Raw genomic sequence first — 22,149 nt, 5'->3', positions numbered from 1 at the left:
TAATCCTGAGCTGAGGGCGTTGAATTTGCAGATGAATTGTAGCTCAGCCATTTCTTTTTGGAGTCTGGTCCTGAAATTTTTGTGCTGGAGGATAGCTGCTTTTAAGTCTGCTACTGTGTGGTCTGGGAGATTGAAGTGCTCTCCTACGGGTTTTTGTATATTGCCATTTCTGATATCTGATTTGTGTGCATTTATTCTTTTACATGTAGACTGTCCAATTTGTCCGATGTATATAGCAGAGGGGCATTGCTGGCATATGATGGCATAAATTATATTGGTAGATGTGCAGCTGAATGAACCCACGATGGTGTGGCCGATCTGGTTAGGTCCTGTAATGGTGTTGCTGGTGTAGATATGTGGGCAGAGCTGGCAACAAGGTTTGTTGCATGGCTGGGTCCCTGAGTTAGAGTGACTGTGGTGCGGTGTATAGTTGCTGGTTAGGATTTGCCTCAGGTTGGCAGGTTGTCTGTGGGCAAGGACTGGTCTGCCTCCCAAGGCCTGTGAAAGTGGGGGATCGTTGTCTAGGATGGGTTGTAAATCCCTGATGGCAGCACAAGTTAACTACCTCTTTGGGAACAGCATAGCATTTCCCAATCCAGTTGACTGAATCAGTGCTGAGGTATATCCCTTGATCAGAATGTTGTATCTTACTACTATAAATATCCTAAATGTAATATTTAAATATGTTGACCATAATAGGGCTCTTTTGATCTCTTCTTAGAGAAAGGACAATTAAATATGTATTAATGTTTATTAATACAATTCCTCCTGGTTTCTAATTACTTTGTTTTCTCTTCCTTCTCCACTGAAGAGGATGAATATAGGCCTCAGAGTCTTCCTTGTGATAGCAGACAGTTTGCAGCAGAAAGACGGTGAACCACCAATGCCAACAACAGGAGTTGTTCTTCCCTCAGGAAACACTCTACGTGTAAAGAAAATTTTTCTCAATAAAACTCTGACAGATGAAGAAGCAAAAGTTATAGGTGAGTGGTTTGAAAGTATCTTAACAAGTTAAATATACACTTAGTGATAGTGAAGCAGTATTTTTTATGTGTAGTTTGGTTTTATGTTTACTTGTAAATAAAAGAAAATCAACTATCTAGTACTGGTGGCTTTTTTTTTTTAAATTCCTACATGAAGTTTTGCATATAAAGCCAGATCCTTGGCCTTCTGTGTAGCAGTACAAAGCAGCCTGGAAATTGTCCTATTGAGGCAGCTAGGCATTCTCCTGATGTAGAGAGCATCGTGGGGTAGCCCCGGAGAAAGCAAGGTGACTGAAGCCACAACCATTGTGCTCAACTGATTCCAGGCTGATGTAAGGATAGGCTTTAGTTTGTAACTACTCTGAAACATGCTGGGGGCCAAAATTGCTGCAAGGAAATTTAAGAAGTGCTTAGTCACTTCTTTTCATTTGTTTTCTCTTGTTCCTCAAAAAAAAATGGTATACTTATTATATAATAACATATCCTGTTTAATTTTTAAAAAGGAATTTTTGTAAAATAAAATAACATTTGAGTAAAAATGAAGTTGGTATATGATTTATCTTTCGTGCAAGATATTGGTCCTAAACTGAGTAAACAGTAATTAAATGGGAGACGACAAAAGTGGAAAAATACTGAGTTATGGAAGAAGTAACTTCAAATCATTTACTTCTTCAGGAATGTCAATATATTACCCTCAAGTGAGAAAAGCACTAGACAGCATCCTTAGGCATCTGGACAAAGAAGTTGGGAGGCCAATGTGCATGACTAGTGTACAGATGTCAAATAAGGAACCTGAAGACATGATCACGTATGTCATATATTGTAATTTAATCATATTACTGTCATATCTTTGTAATTATTTGTACTTAAATAAATTCAGAAATTAATTTATTATTATTACATTTAAATATGTTCAGGTTTAATTTAACGTTAGGCTACTTAAAATTTGTCCACAAAGAATAGGATTAATTGCGAAGATTTGGGGTTGACTCCTTAAAATTGAATGGAGCTTAGAAAACTTGTGTTTTAAATGCTGAAAGTGATATAAACCTGTTGTTCTGTTTTGTGTAAATTGCTTTTATAGGGGGGAGAGAAAACCTAAGATTGATTTGTTCAGAACTTGTATTGCTGCTATCCCAAGACTGATTCCAGATGGCATGAGCAGGACTGACCTTATTGAACTACTAGCAAGGTGAGAAAAATTAAGATCCTAGTTTTAATGAAGCTGGTAGTGTTGTGTCATCGAGGATATAAATTGACTTTAATTTGTAACTGGTAAAACACCTTTGTCCAATTGAGAATGTGAGGATTTTAAGGGGGTGGTGAAGTTTTTTAAAAATCCTGTACACTCTTAACAGGCTGACAATTCACATGGATGAGGAACTGCGTGCCCTTGCTTTCAATACTCTGCAGGCATTAATGCTCGACTTTCCAGACTGGCGGGAAGATGTTCTTTCAGGATTTGTTTATTTTATTGTGCGTGAGGTGACTGATGTCCATCCAACGCTTCTTGACAGTGCAGTAAAGATGTTAGTACAGCTAATAAATCAATGGAAGCAAGCAGCCCAAATGCACAACAAAACCCAAGATTCTCAGGTATCATAACACTGCATGAAATTCTTACATTATCTATTCCATGTAATTGAACTAATTTCCTGTGGAATTAAAACCCTCTTTCTCACTCTGAAAAATTTGTTTTTAGTGATTTGCTTTCCTCATCTGAGTCACAGCCATAAATTCTCGAACGAAGGGTGTGGGGGATGGTTTAGCATCCCCTGGCTACAAGTGATTTCCATTGTATACAAGTTTCCTAGGTTTGTTTCAACAGTTCTCAGCACCCCAATTATAAAAATTGTTCCAGTGTCCTGGTCATAGCTTTTTCTTTATTGTAATCTGTGCTGTCATAGGGCAGCCTTTCCTGCAGGAGGCCGCAGTACATCAGCAACCTGTCTGTTTCCCCTTTGAGAGACCCTAGCCACACTAGGCTTGCTTGCCTCAATAAAATACCCCTCCTTTGGTCTAGTTTATTACAAAACAGTGTGCAGGTAGTCCAAACTGTAAGTCCTATAATTGTCCATTTATCACTCCAGTGTAAATATTTAAAATCCCAAAGACATCTCATCTATTGACATATATCACATTCTGACATTTTCACAAGCCAGTCCTTTGTTGGATCCCTTCTGTCCCTCTGCTAGGGCAGTCACCCCATCCCTTCCAGCTGGAATGTATCATTGGTCTTCCCAAAGGGGATGCCTCCAGCCCGTCCACTGGGAGATCGTAATTGGAGGGAGAGCATCCGTCACTCCCTATAGCCCTTTCATTATTCTCTTGGGTTCAGCTGTCTGGCCTGGGAGATATCACTGGTAAGCACCATAACTGCTCCCCTGCCTTAAATCGTCGCTGGTCCATGACTCTGGCCCTCTGGCATAGACATTTGCAGTTGACACTCTCTGCTGCTCCCAGGGCTTAACCCTCTGCATGGCCATTGCTCTCTGGCTTGAATAGATCAGCCAGTGAACCTCTCTTGCCTTCTGTCTTCCTTTGGAACCCAATTACTGCTTCTTTCTAAGACTTTCTGTGTACCCTCTGGCTTCTACACAAATCTCATCTGTCCTTTCCTCACTCACTGAAGTAGTTCTAACTCACAAGGTCAATTTGTTGGTTCTCTTCTGTGTGGGGCTTAGGTTCACACTTTTCAATGTAATTGAGGGGGAATTGTAAAATCACAGATGCATTGGCCCTGACACATGCTTTTCTGTTTATATTATAGAGAGCTATTTTTGCATGTACACTTGTATCCTTGTGTTTGCTGAACTTTATTTTTTTAAGAAAAGTTAACAAAAAATCAGTGTTCAGGGTGTTCCATACAACAAAGTCATCTACTGCTTCTTTGTATGTGAAGGTCTCAGTTTGTAATTGGAAATGTAATTAATAGAAATGACGCAGCTGATTTGAACTAAGAATTGACCTAGTCCTTCACTCAAAAGCTTATAAGGGAACCAAATGCTTTTTGTTGAGGTTGAGAAAGTTAGGCTGAAACCAGGAAATGCAACAGTTCTTATGAGAGGCAATTTCATAAAATTTCCATATCAAAGAAGTTTGGATAAGCATCCAGACCAAAATTCTAAACGTTTTAGAGCTATTTATCTTTTCATTAATAATTGAACCAGCGTATCTCAGTAGCATTTGCTTTGATGTTAATTTAAATGACACTTGTATAACTTTTTTAAGCGTGGTGCCTCTAATGGAACTACACATACACTTGCTCTGGAGAAGACCCTTTACTCCAACGTATTTCATATTGTGGAAGGCTTTGCATTGGTCATTCTTTGTAGTACGAGGCCTGCAACCAGAAGATTAGCTGTCAGCATTCTTCGAGAAATACGTGCTCTGTTCACACTTTTAGAAATTTCCAAGGTAAGAGCTAAGAGGTGGTCATATATAACTGTTCACTGAAAAGGGTACTTACTTGTGTCCTTTCGTGAAGTTTGAGTTTCTCATGCAACGTTTGTCCTTTTTTAGGGCGATGATGAATTGGCTATAGATGTGATGGACAGACTGAGTTCATCTATTCTTGAAAGTTTCATACATCTCACTGGGGCTGATCAGGTTGTAATATTTCGTTAATATAAATTTATTCTACAAATGTTTGTCCTAATCTTAATTATGTATAGGTTTCTCTAATTTATTATTATTCAGGTTGATGGTCCCTGTGTATATTTCATATATGGGGTGTGCATATGCACCAGGTTCCTGAATCCAGAAGTGTTCGTTGGCAGTGTCTTCTGACCAACACATACTTACGGCATCCCCTTGTGCTCTCAGATGATGGTATAATAAGTAGTGTTGGTTAATGCCTCTCCAATTGGCAGCAGTGACAGCTATCATTGCAGACCTGTGTTACAGACCTCACACTAAAACTACAGTGTGCCACTGACTCTCTTTTCTGGGCATTATGGCTGCCTGCACCTATGTGATGCTGTACACATGGCTCCTCTCTGTCTACAGTCCCAGCACAGGACAAGTCTGTTCTTGTCCCTGCCTGTATGCTCACCTTCATCAGAGCATGCCTGGACACTCTAAGGTTTTCTCCCACAGGCCAGTTTTCTGTCCTCTCATCCCTTATTGCACAGTTACATCGCTGTCCACATATACATATCCACCAGTGTCTTTCTCTCCTTGGCCATGGCAGCCTGCATCCATGTGATTCTATATGCCAACCTGAATGTCTTAGGTCAGTTTCTGGACTGCAGGTGGATCACCTGGCAAGTGAGTCTTCCTTCCACCCTCAGTCCTGGCTTTCCTCACAAAGGAACAAAGCCATGCAAAGTCCTGGCTGGCTTCTTTTTTACACATTCCACTTCCTGCATCAGACTTATCTCAGATACCTCCCTCACTGGGTGACGTGCTCATTTGGAAGATCCATGTAGTTCAGGGCCTTCGGATGACGAGAGAGGCTTATGTGCATATGAACATCTTAGAATTGCAAGCCATCTGCCTTGCATGTCTGGCATTCCTACCTCTCATCAGACTCTGACAGAGTGAACAACTATTCAGTATGATGGCAGTTGTGCATATCAACAAGCAGGGAAGCACCAGGTCTCTTCCATCTGTGCGAAGACCGTTCACCTCTGGAACTGGTGCTGCAGGCATGGAGTCAGCCTTCGTGTTATGAATCTTCAAGGTACCAGCAACTCCCTGGTGGACATATTTAGCAGGTCCTTCTACAACAATCACAATCAAGAGTTCCACTCCCATGCTCCACTTGGTCTTTTACCAGTGAGGTATACTGTTTTGGGACCTCTTCATGACCACCACAAGTCTCCCCTTTTCTGCTGCACAGGAACATTCAGGCCAGGCTCCCAGCTCCCATGGTGACGTACTTGTTCTACCCTGGACCACCAAATTCAGTTAAACTTTTTGCCTGATCTTTAGATTGTGTATAGTTATATAAAGTATTTATGGATTTCCAGTTACCACTGAGGGTTGGCAGTATGTAAATTATTCTGTGGTTGGGAACCCTGTGTACAGAGTTGGAAGGTTCACACTGTAGAAACTCTTGCATAGTTTATTAATAGTTCAGCACGATCATAAACACCCCAACTTCAAAAGATAGGTTGAGAATGTACATCTGTATTTTCATATACCCACATCATTGCTTCTAGAACAACTTGGACGGTTAGCCATCATATTCCTCATCACGGTCGCCTTCCGCTTTGTCACCAGTGGATGTCATACTGGTACCTCCCAAAGACTACATGTTCTCCTATCATCCTGAGGTTATGGTGCCACTTTTATAATATGTTACACAGAATTTATGTTCCTTGCATATTCAGTAGGGGATATTTCCATTACTATTTATTTATATTTCTTCACCTTGCTATTGGTGAAGTGTCCTTTACCTGTAAGTCAGTATATTATTGATCTCAACTTATTATATAAGCCAGTTTGTTACCGTGGTCCTTTCGTGGTTTTGAATCACATTATTTTTGTCTCTACCCAGTTATTCAGGCTGGTCTGAACCGGTTATTTCAGGTTTTTTCATGTAGTGGGATACCTGTTTAGTTTAAGGGTATTCTTGAAAGCTCATATGCCATTGAAGATTGCTTTATCTTCATGAAAGGGTTCAGGCATATGTATGCTAGCTTTGCCTTATCTCAGCATACAGAATGTGGTCTGCAAGTCCCTGGGGTTACAACCAAACTGCCAAACTACTTTAATATAACTCTGCTGTAACCTATTATAATAAACATATGATCAAATCAACAACAAAATTATAAAATATATATGCAAGCAAGCGGGTTAGCCCAATAAGCTGCAACTTTCCCTCCCATCCACCTGCTCTTGTAAGTCCTGTGCAAGGTGCAGCAAGATTGAGCATGGCTCATCCCCCTAGCTCCCTTTTGGTTCCAGCAGTACCATGTCATCCATCTCCTCCATCTGTCCACCTGTTTCCCCTGTGTCTGCTTCCCCAACTTTCTGGATCTCCTCACAAATATGCATGGCTATCTGCAGCACTCTAATCCAAATCCACAACACCTGACAGCTTGGTATTTGGATGGTACTCACGTACAGGCAAGGCATACTATGCACTAGCACATGATGTCCTCATATGCTGTAGGCTGTCTATACAGATTCACTATTGAGCAAAATGACAGTGCTTCACCACTTGGGCACATGACTGTCATTACTCTCTGGACTCCATCTTCATTACTTCTCCATTTCCTCATTTGCCTTCTCCATTTTAGGTGGTCAGGCCTTGCCCACTCCTCTGTCTGGCCTTCCTGTGAGTGTATTCTTTGCCTTCACTAAGCTGCCCACTTCCTCTTTCTTCTGCAGCCTACTAAATGTCTTCTCATCTGTGCAGAAGCCCACCTCCTTTTGGGATCTCCATCTCATCATCTTTGCCCTCACAAGGCAATCCTTCATACTCTCATGACTCACCCACTTCTCTTTAAATTTGATCTTGGTCGTCAACAAGTTGGCAAGGTGTGTTAGTGTGCTTGGCACCCTTTGTCTTCTCCCAGAAAAAGTCTCGCTGCAGCTGCATCCCAAGTTTCTCCCCAAGTGGCCTCTCTGTTTCACCTTAACCAAACTATCCAGCTTCCAATTTTGGTGCCAAACAGCACACTTCTCTGAGGACAAGTACATGGCGTTTTTTGTGATGTCCACTGTGTACTTGCCTTTTATTTCCAACACATCTGCACCTACCCAGCCTTGTTCAGACTTCTTTGCCATTGCTGAGTGCTGTTGGGGTTGAACTCTGTCCTCACAAGTCCTCTCTAAATGAATCTCCAATTGTATTCATGAAAGCTACACCCTCTCTCATGTTCTTCTGCTCCGTGGAGTCAAATGCACTCCATGCTGGTACATGCCACTACACAAACTTTCTTTGATGTCCTTTGCAGGACGTTCATAGGGTAGCCATAGGATCTTCTGGCCACATTTGTAATACTCTTTACTCCGTTGACCCACCAATAGCAGCAGATACAGTAGTTGTCTATGCTGTCCTCCAGACTGTCTTCCTGTGGGTCCTTGTACCATGCACCACAGTGATTACTGCTTGCTATGCACCACATCTGGAATCAATATTGGGGTCATCGCTCAAAGAAGAAAAGGATTTTTACTGTAACTGGAAGTTATTGCAGATGTGGTGATCACTATTTGGATCTGAATACCTTCCCTATGTCCCCTGTGCTATGGGCTCTCTTGCTTGGTGAGAGAGACCTAGAGTGGCTTTGATCTGCAGAGCCTTTTAAAGCGTCAGATACACCATGCAGCCAATTAACAGTGCATGTTCAGATCAACAAACACTACTGCAAACAGTTCCAGTGCTTAGTGCACGTGCATAGGCATGTTTGGAATCCAAATGTGTTTCTCTTTAAACTAAACACTTCTTCTTCCAGTGGTCCCCGTGGGAGCTCCTCAGTAGGTGTCGGGCTCGCCCGGCGCCGCAGATCAGAATTCTTCCAGCAGTTTCCACTGGATCGCGCATGCGGCAATGCGCGCCACTCCCTTGCGCGCCCTCAGTCATGTGCGCGATCCGGTCCCCGCCAGTTCCTTCTCAACCACCAATGGCTGCAGACGGAATCCTCTCCAGCTCTAAAGCCTGAGACAGATAAGATAGTTGTTTTTCCTTGTTAGCTTGTTTTTTCCTATTATTATTAAAAAAAAAAAAAAAAAAAAAAAAAAAAAGCATACAAAATAGTAGAGTTAAGAGGAATGGAGGGAAGAGGAGCGGACAAAGAAGGCTGTTTCAGCCGTCCGCTACCTTGAAGTCCGTGAATGTTATTTTGGGTTGTAGAATGCACTGATTAGCAGCTAAGTACCTGATTAACAGTAAAGACTCACCACGATGGCTTCCTTGGGGTTTAAGAAGTGTGAGTCATGCCGCGAGGCTATGCGGGCCTCTGATGGGCATAGTGAGTGCATTCGTTGCCTGGGGGAGTCCCATGTTACCCAGAAGTGTTTGCACTGCGCTAAGCTTACAGCCAGGGCCAGGAAGGACAGAGAAATGAGGCTCAAAATGATCTTGTTTGATAAGGCCCTCCAGCCTGAGCCACCGGAGAAGCCTCACACAGAAGGGCCCTCTGGGTTACATAAAAGGAAGGCGGCGTCTTTGACCCCCTCTGTGCAAAAGAAGAGGAAACTCTCCCCGGCTCGATCCTTGCCGGCGGTTCCAGCGAGCAGGACGAGCGGAACGCAGAGCCCTCAGCCGCAGGCTGATGAAAGCGGCAGTGCGGTCGCATACGTGGCCGGGGCCGGGCCTCCGACTATGCAGCAGTCGGCATGGAGGGTGCCGCGGGCACCAATGCGGCAAGTGCCGGAATCGGCGGTGCCACTTCATGTGGCACCGGCTATTGTGGCGCCAATGGCGCAGGGGCACCCAGCACGGGGCCCATTGGCGCCGGAGGAAGCTACCCGTGCGGCACAGCTTATGATGGTGCCGAGCGCAGCGCTGACAGTAGGGCCGAGATCCCTGGCACGGGAGGGGGCGGCGCCCACCCTGCAGGGGCGGGGGAAAGCTAGAGCCAAAACCCGGCACCTCAGTCCATCTCCAGACAGGGCTGCGATGCCCTTATCATCCAGCCCCCCGCCCCGAGATACACACGCTGCGTCACCGGGCGGCAACTCCACCAGCCTGTTCCGGACCTCCCTCTCCATTCCCCCAACCACCTTCGCCGTGGCTCAGGCCACCTTCAACCTTTTTGGGCATGGATCCCTGTGAGTACTATCACAAACCAGCTTCACCATTATTAATGTCATCATGGAGATCCCGCTCTCCCAGACATCATGGGTACACTCTCCGATCATGGTCCAGGTCTCCATCACCGGGCCCTTGTCCATGTTGTTATGGCCGTCCTCATCATACTGAACACCGACATTGGAGGTCTAGATCCAGGGGCAGATCCCCTCCCACTCCTCGCCAATACGCCCATGTACACTCTCGCTCTGGGAGAGGAACGTAGCTGTCCCAGGGGAAATTAGGTCCAGAGTCCCGAGACTTTCCTTTACAGCCCACGAGGGAGCGAGCATACCAGCGAACTTGGGAGCCAGAGGACTTGGGGGAGGTTTATCCCAGCGGTTCCGCCTCATCCTCCCCAGATGAGGCAATTGTCCCCGGGGATGTCTCCCCTCCAGATGACCTTAAACAATTCCAAGAGCTGGTCAAAAGAGTAGCATACACGCAGGACATTCCAATAGCAGAGGTACAGGAGAAGCATCATAAACTCCTGAAAAATTTGAGACCCCCAGCTTCATCTAAAATCGCTATTCCAGTGGACGAAGCTATTATGGAGTCAGCCACTAACATATGGCAGACTCCGGCCTCTATTCCACCTACGAACAAAAGGGCAGATAAGAAATACTTCATCCCAGACAAGGGCATGGAATTCCTGTTTAGCCACCCACAACCCAACTCTTTGGTGGTCGAATTGTCCCAGCAGAGGTCGAAGACATCTCAGTATAAATCAGGGGGCTCAGATAAAGATGCTAAGAAATTAGAGCTGTTCGGCAGGAAGGTCTACTCCTCCTCTACCCTATTATTTAGAATGGCAAACTACTTGGCACATTTATCAAACCATAACTTTGACAATTACTCTAGACTCACCTCTCTCATGGATTTCCTTCTGGAGGACAAGAAGCCAGGAGGGCTACGCAGCCTCGCGAACGGGAGTTCAGATTGCCCTGGACGTGGCGGACACAGCGGCACGCTCAACAGCCGCAGCAGTGGTAATGCATAGGGAATCCTGGCTCCAGATGTCTCGTATCCCCAGAGATCTACAGGCGAAGATCGTGGATCTTCCCTTTGACAAGCAAAAGCTGTTTGCAGAATCAACTGACTCGGTCCTCCACTCTAGCAAAGATTCGAGGGCCACACTTAATACCTTGGGTATCTACACTCCTCCATACAAGAAAAAGAAATTCTATCCTCAGCAAAGGCGCTACGCTTACCAACCACAGTGCGCACAATATCAGCGAGGCTATGACCAAGGGCGCCATCAATAGCAGTACAGGGCCCCCAGGCGACGTTCTCAACAAAGTTGTACAACCTCGGGGCAAGCCCAGAGGCAGCAAGTTTGACGGGTATGTCAAGGACTGCACTATCGATACCATCGCTCAATGCCACTCTCACCTCATGTTCCATCATCACCTCAAACCGTTCCATTCCCAATGGCAAAAGTTCACAACAGACAAATGGGTGCTGGAAATTATAGCCACGGGTTACACGATCCCCTTCCAGTCACTACCACCGACGAAACCTCCCACCCGGCCTCCTCTCAGGGACGCTTCTCGCGAGGCGAGGCTGAAGCAGGAGGTAGATCACCTCATGTTCATAGGGGCGGTGGAAAGAGTGCTGGAACAATTCCAAGGGAAAGGTTTTTACTCACGCTACTTCCTAACAGAGAAGAAAACAGGAGGCTGGAGACTGATTTTGGACCTACGGGGCCTCAACCGATACTTGCGCAAGCAGCGCTTCCGGATGATTACAGTTGCCTCCATACTTACGGCACTGGACGATGGAGACTGGTTTGCAGCCCTCCACTTACAAGACACTTACTTTCATATAACAATCCACCTGGCACACAGACGCTTCCTCCGTTTCACGATCGGCGGGGAACATTTCCAATACAGGGTTCTTCCGTTTGGCCTATCCTTGGCACCCAGAGTCTTTACCAAAACCCTGCCAGTGGTATCAGCTTATCTGCACAGGCAGGGCGTGTTTATCTTTCCATATCTGGACGACTGCCTACTGAAGGGGGCCTCAAAGGCAGAGGTCCTACGCATGATACGCGTCACCGCAAACACGTTTACTTCGCTGGGCCTAGTTATCAACCTTGCAAAGTCAAAAACCAAACCCACGCAAGATATAGAGTTCATAGGTGCACTCATAAACTCTATCGCATCAAGAGTATACCTGCCCGACGCCCGCTTCCGCACCATCAAATCCTTGGTGCAAGTCATGATGTACAGCCCCGTGGTGCCGGTCCTAACGTGCCTGCAACTGTTGGGGCACATGGCAGCCGCCACGTTTGTGGTACAGAATGCCAGGTTACACATGCAAAGCCTGCAGCATTGGCTGGTGAGTGTTTACAAACCGGCATCCCATACCGTCCAGGGTAGTATCGCCCACGACGGAGGTACGGAAGTTGTTAGCGTGGTGGGCAGATCCCAAGAACCTGCTAGTGGGAGTGCTCTTCCACCAACCACAAATTTCCATTTTTCTTACAACCGACGCCTCCCACATAGGATGGGGAGCGCACATTGGCAGCAAGGTGACGCAAGGGCTGTGGTCCCCCGCGGAACAGACTCTGCACATAAATATACTGGAGCTCCGAGCAGTGTTCAATGCATGCAGACGTTTTCAGAAATACCTGCACGGCAAAGTAGTCGGGATCAATACCTCCACCATGTTCTACATCAATCGACAAGGAGGGCCACAGTCCCGTGCGCTATGCGCAGAAGCAGTCCGATTGTGGAATTGGTGCATTGCCAACAACATAACGTTGAAAGCCTCGTATTTACCGGGCGCCCACAACGTGGAGGCAGATGAACTGAGCAGACGCTTGCACTCACGCATGAATGGCAGATCCGCTCTGACCTGCTAGGACGCATATTTCGTACATGGGGGTTTTCCCAGGTCGATTTGTTTGCCACCCGGCGCAACAAGAACTGCCCTCAGTACTGCTCCAGAGCAGGAATAGGGCGGGGGTCCCTGGGGGACACCTTCATGATCTCATGGAAGGGCCCTCTACTCTACGCGTTTTCCCCCCATAACACTTATCCACAAGGTTCTGCAGAAAGCCAGAAGGGAGAGAGCTCGCATGATACTCATAGTTCCAACTTGGGACCGACAACAATGGTTTCCCTTGCTTCTGCGCATGTCGGATCGTCCACTGCTCCCCCTACCGGTAGCGCCGGACTTACTCACGCAGGCTCAGGGGTCCATAGTGCGCCCGTACCCTCAGGGACTACACCTACAAGCATGGTTAATCCATGGCTCAGCGCCTTAGAGAGCACGTGTACGGAGGGAGTAAGACAAGTCTTAGAGTGTAGCCAAAGGACCTCCACCAGGAGGACTTACGAGCAGAAATGGGCACGTTTTGCCACCTGGTGCTTTGCCAAACAGTTAGCTCCTCTTGACGTTCCTCTAACTGTAATTCTAGAATACCTGCTGGACCTCAAACGAGATGGGATCTCTCTATCCTCGCTAAAGGTCCACCTTGCAGTTATATCAGCTTTACGGCACAAAGAGGAAGGGCCCACCGTATTCGCCCATCCTATCGTCACAAGGTTCTGAAGGGGCTGGTAAACCTGTACCCTCCTCGAAAACCGCTACCACCGTCTTGGAGTTTGGACTTGGTACTCCACACGCTATCGGGACCACCCTTCGAACCATTAGCCACGGTACTCCTCCGACTACTTACCATGAAAATGATCTTCCTTCATGTGATTACATCAGCCCTCAGGGTGAGCAAGCTCGCAGCAGTGATGGCAACACCACCCTGCACAGTATTCTGAAAGGAGGCAGTGATCTGATGGTTACACCCAGCCTTTGTTCCGAAAGTTTCCTCGGAGTTCCACATTCACGAACCAATAGTATTACCCTCGTTTTACCGAAGCCTCACAGCTCCAGCAAGGAGGCGCTCCTGCATCTTCTAGATGTGAGGAGGGTGTTGGCCTTTTACATAGACAGAACTAAGTCCTTCCAGAAGACGGACAGGCTTCTGGTGTCTCTCGCTCCCAGGTTGAAAAGGGAAGGCCTCTCTTCCCAGTGAATTTCAAAGCACATTGCGTCCTGTATAAAACTGTGCTACGAGCTTCGAAAGACCCCTTTGCTAGCCCTGCCTAGGGCTCACTCCACCAGAGCGGTGGCGGCATCAACGGCCTTCTTCAAGGAAATCGGTTGAAAGACATTTGCAGAGCGGCGACTTGGTCATCCTACGACACCTTCGCCAAGCATTACACCCTGCATTGGGTGTTCGATGAAGATACCCATCTGTCAACAGCAGTCGTCTCGGGGGCAAGCTGCACATGAATCGAGTACCCACCTCCTTACTTGGGGTTACTGCTGGGTAGTCACCTACTGTGGAGCACCCATGGGGACCACTCGAAGAAGAAAGAGAAGTTACTCGCTTGTAGTAATGATGGTTCTTCAAGATGTGTCCCCGTGGGTGCTCCACTACCCACCCATCCTCCCCGCTTCGGATATCTGTCCGGTGTTTTTCAGGAGCATCCGAGGCGGGTGGTCAAGGAACTGGCGGGGAACGGGTCGCGCACATGACCAAGGGCGCGCAAGGGAGTGGCGCGCATCGGTGCATGTGCGATCCAGTGGAAACTACTAGAAGAATTCCGATTTGCGGCCCCGGGTGAGCCCGACACCTACTGTGGAGCACCCACGGGGACACATCTCGAAGAACCATCATTACTACAACTGAGTAACTTCTCTTTTCTTTCTGTTCAAGATGTGCCAAACAAACGTTACAATTTAGGTAGGTGTCTGAAAGAATAAAAATGTCCCAGATTAGTTCCCTTTTCTTTGCTAGATGTTCCTCCACCTTGTCTATTCTTATTGCACTATTGAAGAATTCTCTTAAGGGAATATAATTGATTTTTGTTTCTTTTAAAATGATCTGTAAAAGATAGATATGTCTGCTCTTCAGTTTGGAAGTTTCTGATGTTCCACTTGGAGAGATCATTACAAAAGATTTGAGAGTTCAGTGTCTTCAAAAAAAAAAAAAAAAAAAAAAAAAAAGTAGGTCGTTATAAAACTGGATTGTTTCCTTTTTGTCTGTGAGAGTGAAAGCAGCCTAGCTATGTAGTGGTGCCTTGTAGCAGTTTTTTGGTCAGGCAAAGTTAATAACTATCTGTCCGTATACTCACGGGGTGCACTCACTTTATGATTCAGAGATGCAAATAAAAGTGTGTTTCTATTAAGTGTTTGTTTATTCTGTTTATGTACACAGACTACTTTACTATATTGCCGCAGTTCGATAGATTTACAAATATTAGCTGACTGGAGCTCCTCTCCTATTAGTCACCAGTTTGATGTAGTGAGTCCATCACATATATGGATATTTGCACACGTGACCCAGGGCCAAGATCCATGGATTATAAGCCTCTCCAGTTTTATGAAACAGGAAAATCTTCCAAAACACTGCCCAACAGCTGTAAGCTATGCTTGGATGTTCGCTTACACAAGACTCCAAATGTTGTCTCCACAGGTAGACATTAAGTAAGTTCTCTTCTCAAGTTAAGTGAATATACCACAGAACATTAAACTTTTTTTTAACATTTATTTTAATTACAATACAGGCTGATCCTCTCTAGTTCAGCACTCTTGAGGTCTGACTGATGTTGAACAAGAGAATTTGCTGAACTATAGGAGGTCAATATTATCCAGCAGCATTGCCAACACTTCCACTGCTTACTGGGCTCTTAGAAGACATTTGGGATAAATTACAGCTCTCAACACTGAGGCCAGGCTCATGGCTGTAAACTAACTCTACGGGCCATGGAAAACTTGGCCATACGCGTGATAAGTGGTTGTCCAGCTAACTAAAATCATACTGGATTATGGATATTGCTGGATGAGAGTGAGTCGAATTAGAGAGGTTCAGTCTGTTTCTATTAAATTTCAATACTATTTAAACATATAACACTATTATTTTCTATGCCTTAATTCTGCTTCAGTGTTATTAACTGGTTAATAACAGAAAATTAACTCAAGTTATTTGTTTTAGAAGAGAAATAGGATGCTGTAAAGACTAGTTTATGCCTTTTGACTATATTGTTCTTTAGCAGTGATGTATATTACCAACAATGCATATTTTTAGAGTTGAATTTGTTGTATAGTACTAGCCTTCAATAATTAAATTGAAGTAGAGAATGTAATGTTAAGAATCATACAAAAAGATGCATACAAAATTCAATGGTGAATAAAATTCATGTTATTTTTCTACCTATTTTTGTAGCAGCCCTGTCAATGCCAAGAAAGTAAATACTACAACAAGTAGTGATTCGTATATTGGGCTTTGGAGAAACTACCTGATTCTTTGTTGCAGTGCGGCAACTTCCACCTCCTCTACCACATCTGCAGGTTCTGTAAAATGTTCCCCTCCTGAGACGCTGGCGTCTACTCCTGACAGTGGTTATAGCATTGATTCAAAAGTAGGTTCTTTTGACATTTTTCTTAGTAACTCTGAATATTTCAGTAATATAGAAAGGCTTGAGACTTACAGCCCATCCCCGTTTCTAAGATACTTTTGTGATTTGTGTGAAAAAAATATTGTGAGGTTGTCTTTATGGAACAAAAAATGATGAATTAGGATATATCAGCAAATCATATCTGTGTTTTTTCTGCTTAGCCTCCATTAATCTGAAGCTAAATCTTGCCAAAACTGTCAGGAAAACTAATCTTCCCAGGCATGAAATCTGCTCTGGTGATGATTTTAAAAGTTGCCATTTTATTTAGTATTAAAAAGTTTACATATTAAAGCAAATGGGCAGATAGAAGTCTGCAGTTCTAAGCCCACACACTAATCTCATTCCAGTGACTGATTCAATGCACTTTTCAGGTTTTTGACACTTTTCAGTGTTTTTCCCCCATCAGAAATGCCCATCTGTGTTTTGTTTTGCCTCAGATATTAATCTGTCTGTCCTTAGAAGTTTTTCAGCATGGTGACTTCTCCTAAAGAAAAGAGGTGCTGCTCCCTGGAAGTGGGAGCCTGTCCCTCCCTCAATTCCTAGCTGTGGCCAGGCAGCTCTGCATGCTGCCTTTGCCCAGAGCACTGGCTGCACGGCTCCCTCTGGTCAGAATCCATGGCCAGCGGGAGCTGCAAGGGTGGCACCTGCAGGTCAGTGTACTGTGCAAAGTTAAATTGCTGCACATCTGCCTAGGAACTAAGAGAGAGACGTGTTTCAGCTTCTGGGGAGACCCCAGAAGTAAGCACTGATCAGACTTCAAAGTCTCACCTCCTTCTCCTGCCCCCACCTGCAGCCCTTACCTCCTTCCCACACCCGAACTCTTGGTGTTCCTGGGAAAAGAGGAGCTGTAGTGGCCTACAGCTAGTACAGCACTGGATGTAATGGCTAGTGCAAGGTCTCTTCAAGCTGCTCAGGCAGCTCACTGTCTGTGACCTTAATGACAAACTTGCAGTCTTTAATAATGATAGCCAGTGTAACACAGGCTTTCATTAGGGAGCTAGCATGACATACTGAAATAGTACGTAGATATGAAACACAGGGGACACCGGTAATCTCTTTCTACTATCTGTTCTTTACCAGATGGCACCAAGAGATCCCTCTGTCAAAGTGAGTTTTTACAAGTCATTTGAGTGATGGAGAAGGGTATCAGCTTGATAAGTTCTTGAGGTGTTCTCCAGGTGAAAGGTACAGCCTAGAAGAAGATAATGTCAGAATTAGGGAAACCACTGCAAACCTATGTACTTAGTCTGGAGTCTTGTACAATGAGAAACAACTTGAAGTCCAAAGACGTGGAGGTGAAGTTTGTTTCCACGCTAATCCCCCCAAGAAAGAAGCCATGATATAAATCAGAAATATCAATCTGCTGATGGGAATGAAATTTGTTCAAGGGAGGGAGGACAAAAGATCCTAATAAAGATATTAAAAATATGATGCAAAAAGACTGTTACTGGCTTAAAGAAAAAATTTTCCTTTTATTCTGACTTTTTCAAGCAACTTTGCAGTTTGGAAATAATTTAAATAACACTAATTTTTCTAATGCTGTCAGCTGGATATCAGCTGTATAACTACTTGCTAGAAAAAATATTCTGTTCTTTCCTTCCAGATTATTGGCAGTCCATCCCCTTCATCATTGTTTAAGCACATAGTTCCAATGATGCGCTCTGAGAGCATGGAAATTACAGAATCCCTTGTGCTGGGACTTGGCCGGACCAACCCAGGAGCTTTTAGGTAATTTTTGTGCTCTAGCCATTTATTAATAATTGATCATTGGTATTCTGAACTGACTTTGGTTTAACTTTTAAAAACCACACACAAAATAATTAGTTTCAGAGGGGTAGCCGTGTTAGTCTGTATCTGCGAAAATGGGAAGTCCTGTGGCACCTTATAGACTAACAGATATAGCATAAGCTTTTGTGGTCAAAGATGCACTGTGTCAGATGCATTGGAGTGTATCTGATGAAGTGTGTCTTTGCCCACGAAAGCTTATGCTCCAGATAATGTAATATCTAAAAGGCATGAATAGATTCTCTTTCTTAACATTTACCAGTGTGACAAAAGTTACAAGATACAGAAATAGCGAATAAACAGACAGCATGTGAAACTCAAACTGCACTTGCTGTCAAGATCAGTTTTCGGTCATTGATGGTGTTTTGGGTTAGAACAGTACTTTATTTCTTTATCTCAGTTACATGGACACCTTGCTCCCTGTGATATTTGTTTTTATTTTTATATTTTAATAATAGTAAAACCACCAAGAGATAAAGCTCTCTGCAGCCTAACAGTTAAATTTACTTTCACTAATGATGTACATCCAACAAAAAAATACTCAGAATAAATTAACTAAGCTAATAAAGTAGCAAAACAGGTCCCTCTTCTTTGAGTGATGCTCCCTATGCATAATTTCTCTCAATGTATGCATGTGCTCCATGCACCTGAGGCTGGAAGATTTTTACTAGCAGTGTCCATTTGTCAGCACCTGCACCTTGTGCTTCAAACCGAAGGCGTAACAAGTGGTGTGGACTGACCATCTCTTCAGTTCTCTTCTGCTCATGCTCTGAGACAACCTTTCCAGTGTCTGCAACTTTGCTTGCATTTCTGTTTCCTCTCCAGGTTTGCTGTAAATAGTTCTCTTTTGTCTTACAGTTCTTTTAGTTTTAGTCTTAGATTTAGCAGAGGTCTGGAGGCTGTTAGTGTATGTAGCATGAGTAAGAACCTTGATGTTAAGTCCTGCATGGCCTGTCCATAGTCTTACTGGTTATTAAGTTACACAGTACTCATTTATGTTGCATTGGGAGGGCTTTCATTCCCTCCTAGTGCTATATTTGTTTTCCTTTTCCCCTCACACTTGACATATGAGGGTTCTTGCTTCACATATTCTCTTTGAGACTCCAGTCCAACAACCCTGAACTATGAGACTTACCTGTCCATTGGCTGGAGGCATTGAAGTATGCCCTTCCCAGCACAGTGCTCCCTGGCTGTGGATAGTTGGAAGTCACAACTAAAAACACCACAGACAGTGTAGATGGAAGGAGAGTATGAGTAAACACTTGCACAGAGGACTTAATTCCCTGCATCCATTTTTTGAGATTCCCATGCCCACATTACAGATGTGTCAGGAACAGAGAGGAAGCATGAATATGCACTGTTAGTACTGAAGTCCAAGAATGCTCTGAAATGAGAGGCCTCAGCAAGATAAGGAAGGGTGTGACTGTTGACTATGCAAGGTGTAATGGTAAAAGGAGGATTCTACAGTATCAGCTCCTCCCAGTTAACCCACATAGATGCCATAGGATCCATCAAGAAGCAGAAGCCTCTGAAGCTGGATACTCTATCCTAGATTGCTTGGACACCATTGGTATTATGAGAACCAGTAGTAATTCAAGTCGTACCCAGTCCTTTGGGGCATCATTACCAATACCATCAACCAGCTGAGGTCCTACCAGGCATCTGCTACCATTACCTCTAATTATGACATATGAAATACATATTCCTTTAATGAACTTGAGGTGAAGACTCTGGGCCCCCCCATCTGCACCAGGTCGCAAGAGTAACCCATATAGGGGTTCCAGATTCTGCAAGACTCTCTTCCTTACTCCCATGGCATATCTATTATAGGGCTCTTGGTATTTTCTCCATGGGACTACCTCCTTTTTTCATACGTCCTCGTCTCCTGATGAGACCTTTACATAAGCCTCATTAACACTACAATGACTAGGACCTTCTGAAGAGGATTGTGGATTACTTCTAGAGAAATCCAGCACACTACTCACAAATGCTAGATGTCTTTCAGACTGGCAGCACTAGCAAAAGTAGCATTTCCTATCAGTGAGACTATATTTAGAGCCAGCTAAGATGGCCTTTTATACCCAAGCCACTTGCACCTTGTATTCTGCAGAATATGGAAAAGAAATATTTTGTACCATCTTAAGTGCTGAGCCGAAAGCATCTAACCTAACAGAACCATTAGGAAAGGGATAGAGATAATAAGAGAACTTTCCGTATGAAGAGTGATTAAAAACACTAGGAATGTTTAGGTTACAAAAGAGATAACAGAGGGAGGTCTATAAAATCATGAATTGCCTGGAGAAGTGAATTAAGGAAGTGTTATTTGAGCCTTTACATAATACAAGAACTAGGGGTCACTCAATGAAGGTAATAGACAGCAGGTTAAAAAAAAAAATATATATATATATAAGGAAGTATTTCTTCATACAACAACCAGTCAAATTGTGGAATCTACTATCATAGGATGTTTTGAAGGTCAAAAGTATAATTGAATTCAAAAATAATTAAATTCATGGAGGATAGACATGCCAGTGGCTCTCAGTGAAGATGATGATGGATGCCACCCCATACTCTGTGTCCTTAACCCCTAACTGTGTGAAACTGGAACTGCATTACAGGGACTGGGTCACTCAATAATTGCTGTTTGTTTCCTTTGAAGTGTCTGTTGTGGGCCATGGTCAGAAACAGTATACTGGGCTGGATGGACTATTATTCTGATCCAGTGTGACTGTTCTTAGGGAATTAGGATGTATCTAGCTGTAGTTCAAGAAATTACTTCCTTAACTGAAAGTCACCTCTCTTCAGGTGTTAACAGACTGTATTATATCCATTTGCAGTGGAAAGTGGGGTCACTTCTAGATCAGAAAGCCATGACGCTTTTAAACTCATGCCAACCACTATCTCACTCTTGAAATTCTCAGTCTTCCAGTCTTCTGATTAGAAGAGCCACCACAGAACATTCCGCATCCTGAAGGAGAGGCTCCTCAAACCAAGGACACCTTGCTTTGCTTGCACAATAGGGAGATTGTGGAATGGACTTGTTTGCCACAAAACTCAGTTATAAGTAAAAACATTCTTTCCTCTAGGACAGAGAAGACTGAATACTTTAGTAGATGCTTTGCATTTGCTAGATGTTTCTTAGGCGTTCCCTCCAATATTTCTAATTCCAAGTTGCTGCAGAAAACCTGATGAGAAAGAGATGTGGTGCTGCTTATAGCCTGAGCATGGCCCCTTCAGTTATGGTACTCAGATTTGCTTTGCTTTGTTGTTGAGCCTTTAGTTCTTAGTTCCACATTGCCCAGTGGATCTCCTGCACTCAGAGTAGAGCTAGACTAGGTGTGCTGATTGTTGACTTGAGAGCTTGGATACTGGCTGTTGAGCAACTTGAACCATGATGCATTGGGTAAGGCCAAAATGCAACAGGAAAACAGGAAATCTTCCAGAAATTCTTGCTCTTTAATGGAAGTGATCCTTCATCTGGGCAAGACAGTAAATATCTTACTCTTCCCAGTCTTCCATTCCCTTTGTTCTGAACTACCAGTTTCACTTTGGATGAGCTCATCTCTCTTTCAACTCAGTGATTTTGGCCTTTCCTTCTTTCCTCTTGTAGAGACAATTTTTTTTAAAGACACTGTTATCTATTTATTCCTCTGTGGGAGCCTGGAGACTTTGAAAGATCCAGGGGCATCTGGAAAAATCAGGGGCATGGCTTGGGGTATTTTTTACTATATTCCATGAAAATAAGACCATAGTTTCTCATGTCTCCCCAAATTCTTATCTAAGTTGGTCCCTGATTTCTTCCGGAGTCAGTCAGCTTACCTGAACTCCTTTTTACTATCAGGATATGATTAGTCTACAGTCTAGATGTAAGAAAGCTCTGTGCTACTCTTTGATCAGGATTAAGCCATTCTTCAAGATATCTTCTTATATTGTAGTAGAATACAAGTCAATCATTTTCCATTCAAGAACTCTCCAAGGGTATTCAGACTGTTCATATTCTCAGCAGTATGAACCAGTAGGGATTCCATTAACAGTAACTATTGGGCCATTTAATACCATACCTAAAGTCTGAGGACTGCTTGTTACACTGTCGCAGATACTGGTGTTATAGTAGACTCTACATTCCTTGTCAGTTATAACTACTTTCAGAGGTCAGATTGATGTTCTGTCTTGA

At 44.1% G+C, this 22,149-nt stretch overlaps 1 protein-coding gene across 8 annotated transcripts in view; it reads left to right on the top strand.

Moving 5' to 3' along the window:
• Nucleotides 1–22,149, top strand: part of FRYL (FRY like transcription coactivator) — a 352,830-nt gene that overhangs the window by 201,602 nt on the left and 129,079 nt on the right. For all 8 annotated transcript variants that reach the window (XM_074992742.1, XM_074992743.1, XM_074992741.1 and 5 more), the window contains 9 exons: nucleotides 812–983; nucleotides 1,659–1,791; nucleotides 2,068–2,175; nucleotides 2,342–2,579; nucleotides 4,215–4,400; nucleotides 4,506–4,592; nucleotides 14,951–15,219; nucleotides 15,959–16,154; nucleotides 17,794–17,918. In XM_074992742.1, coding sequence (XP_074848843.1) covers nucleotides 812–983; nucleotides 1,659–1,791; nucleotides 2,068–2,175; nucleotides 2,342–2,579; nucleotides 4,215–4,400; nucleotides 4,506–4,592; nucleotides 14,951–15,219; nucleotides 15,959–16,154; nucleotides 17,794–17,918 — 1,514 coding nt within the window. The remainder of the gene's footprint in view (nucleotides 1–811; nucleotides 984–1,658; nucleotides 1,792–2,067; nucleotides 2,176–2,341; nucleotides 2,580–4,214; nucleotides 4,401–4,505; nucleotides 4,593–14,950; nucleotides 15,220–15,958; nucleotides 16,155–17,793; nucleotides 17,919–22,149) is intronic.

This window comes from Carettochelys insculpta, chromosome 4 (genome assembly GCF_033958435.1).
Source record: "Carettochelys insculpta isolate YL-2023 chromosome 4, ASM3395843v1, whole genome shotgun sequence".
Classification (NCBI taxonomy): domain Eukaryota; kingdom Metazoa; phylum Chordata; order Testudines; family Carettochelyidae; genus Carettochelys; species Carettochelys insculpta.
Note: the sequence above shows the minus strand (reverse complement) of the source record. Positions and strands in the feature narration are given on the sequence as shown.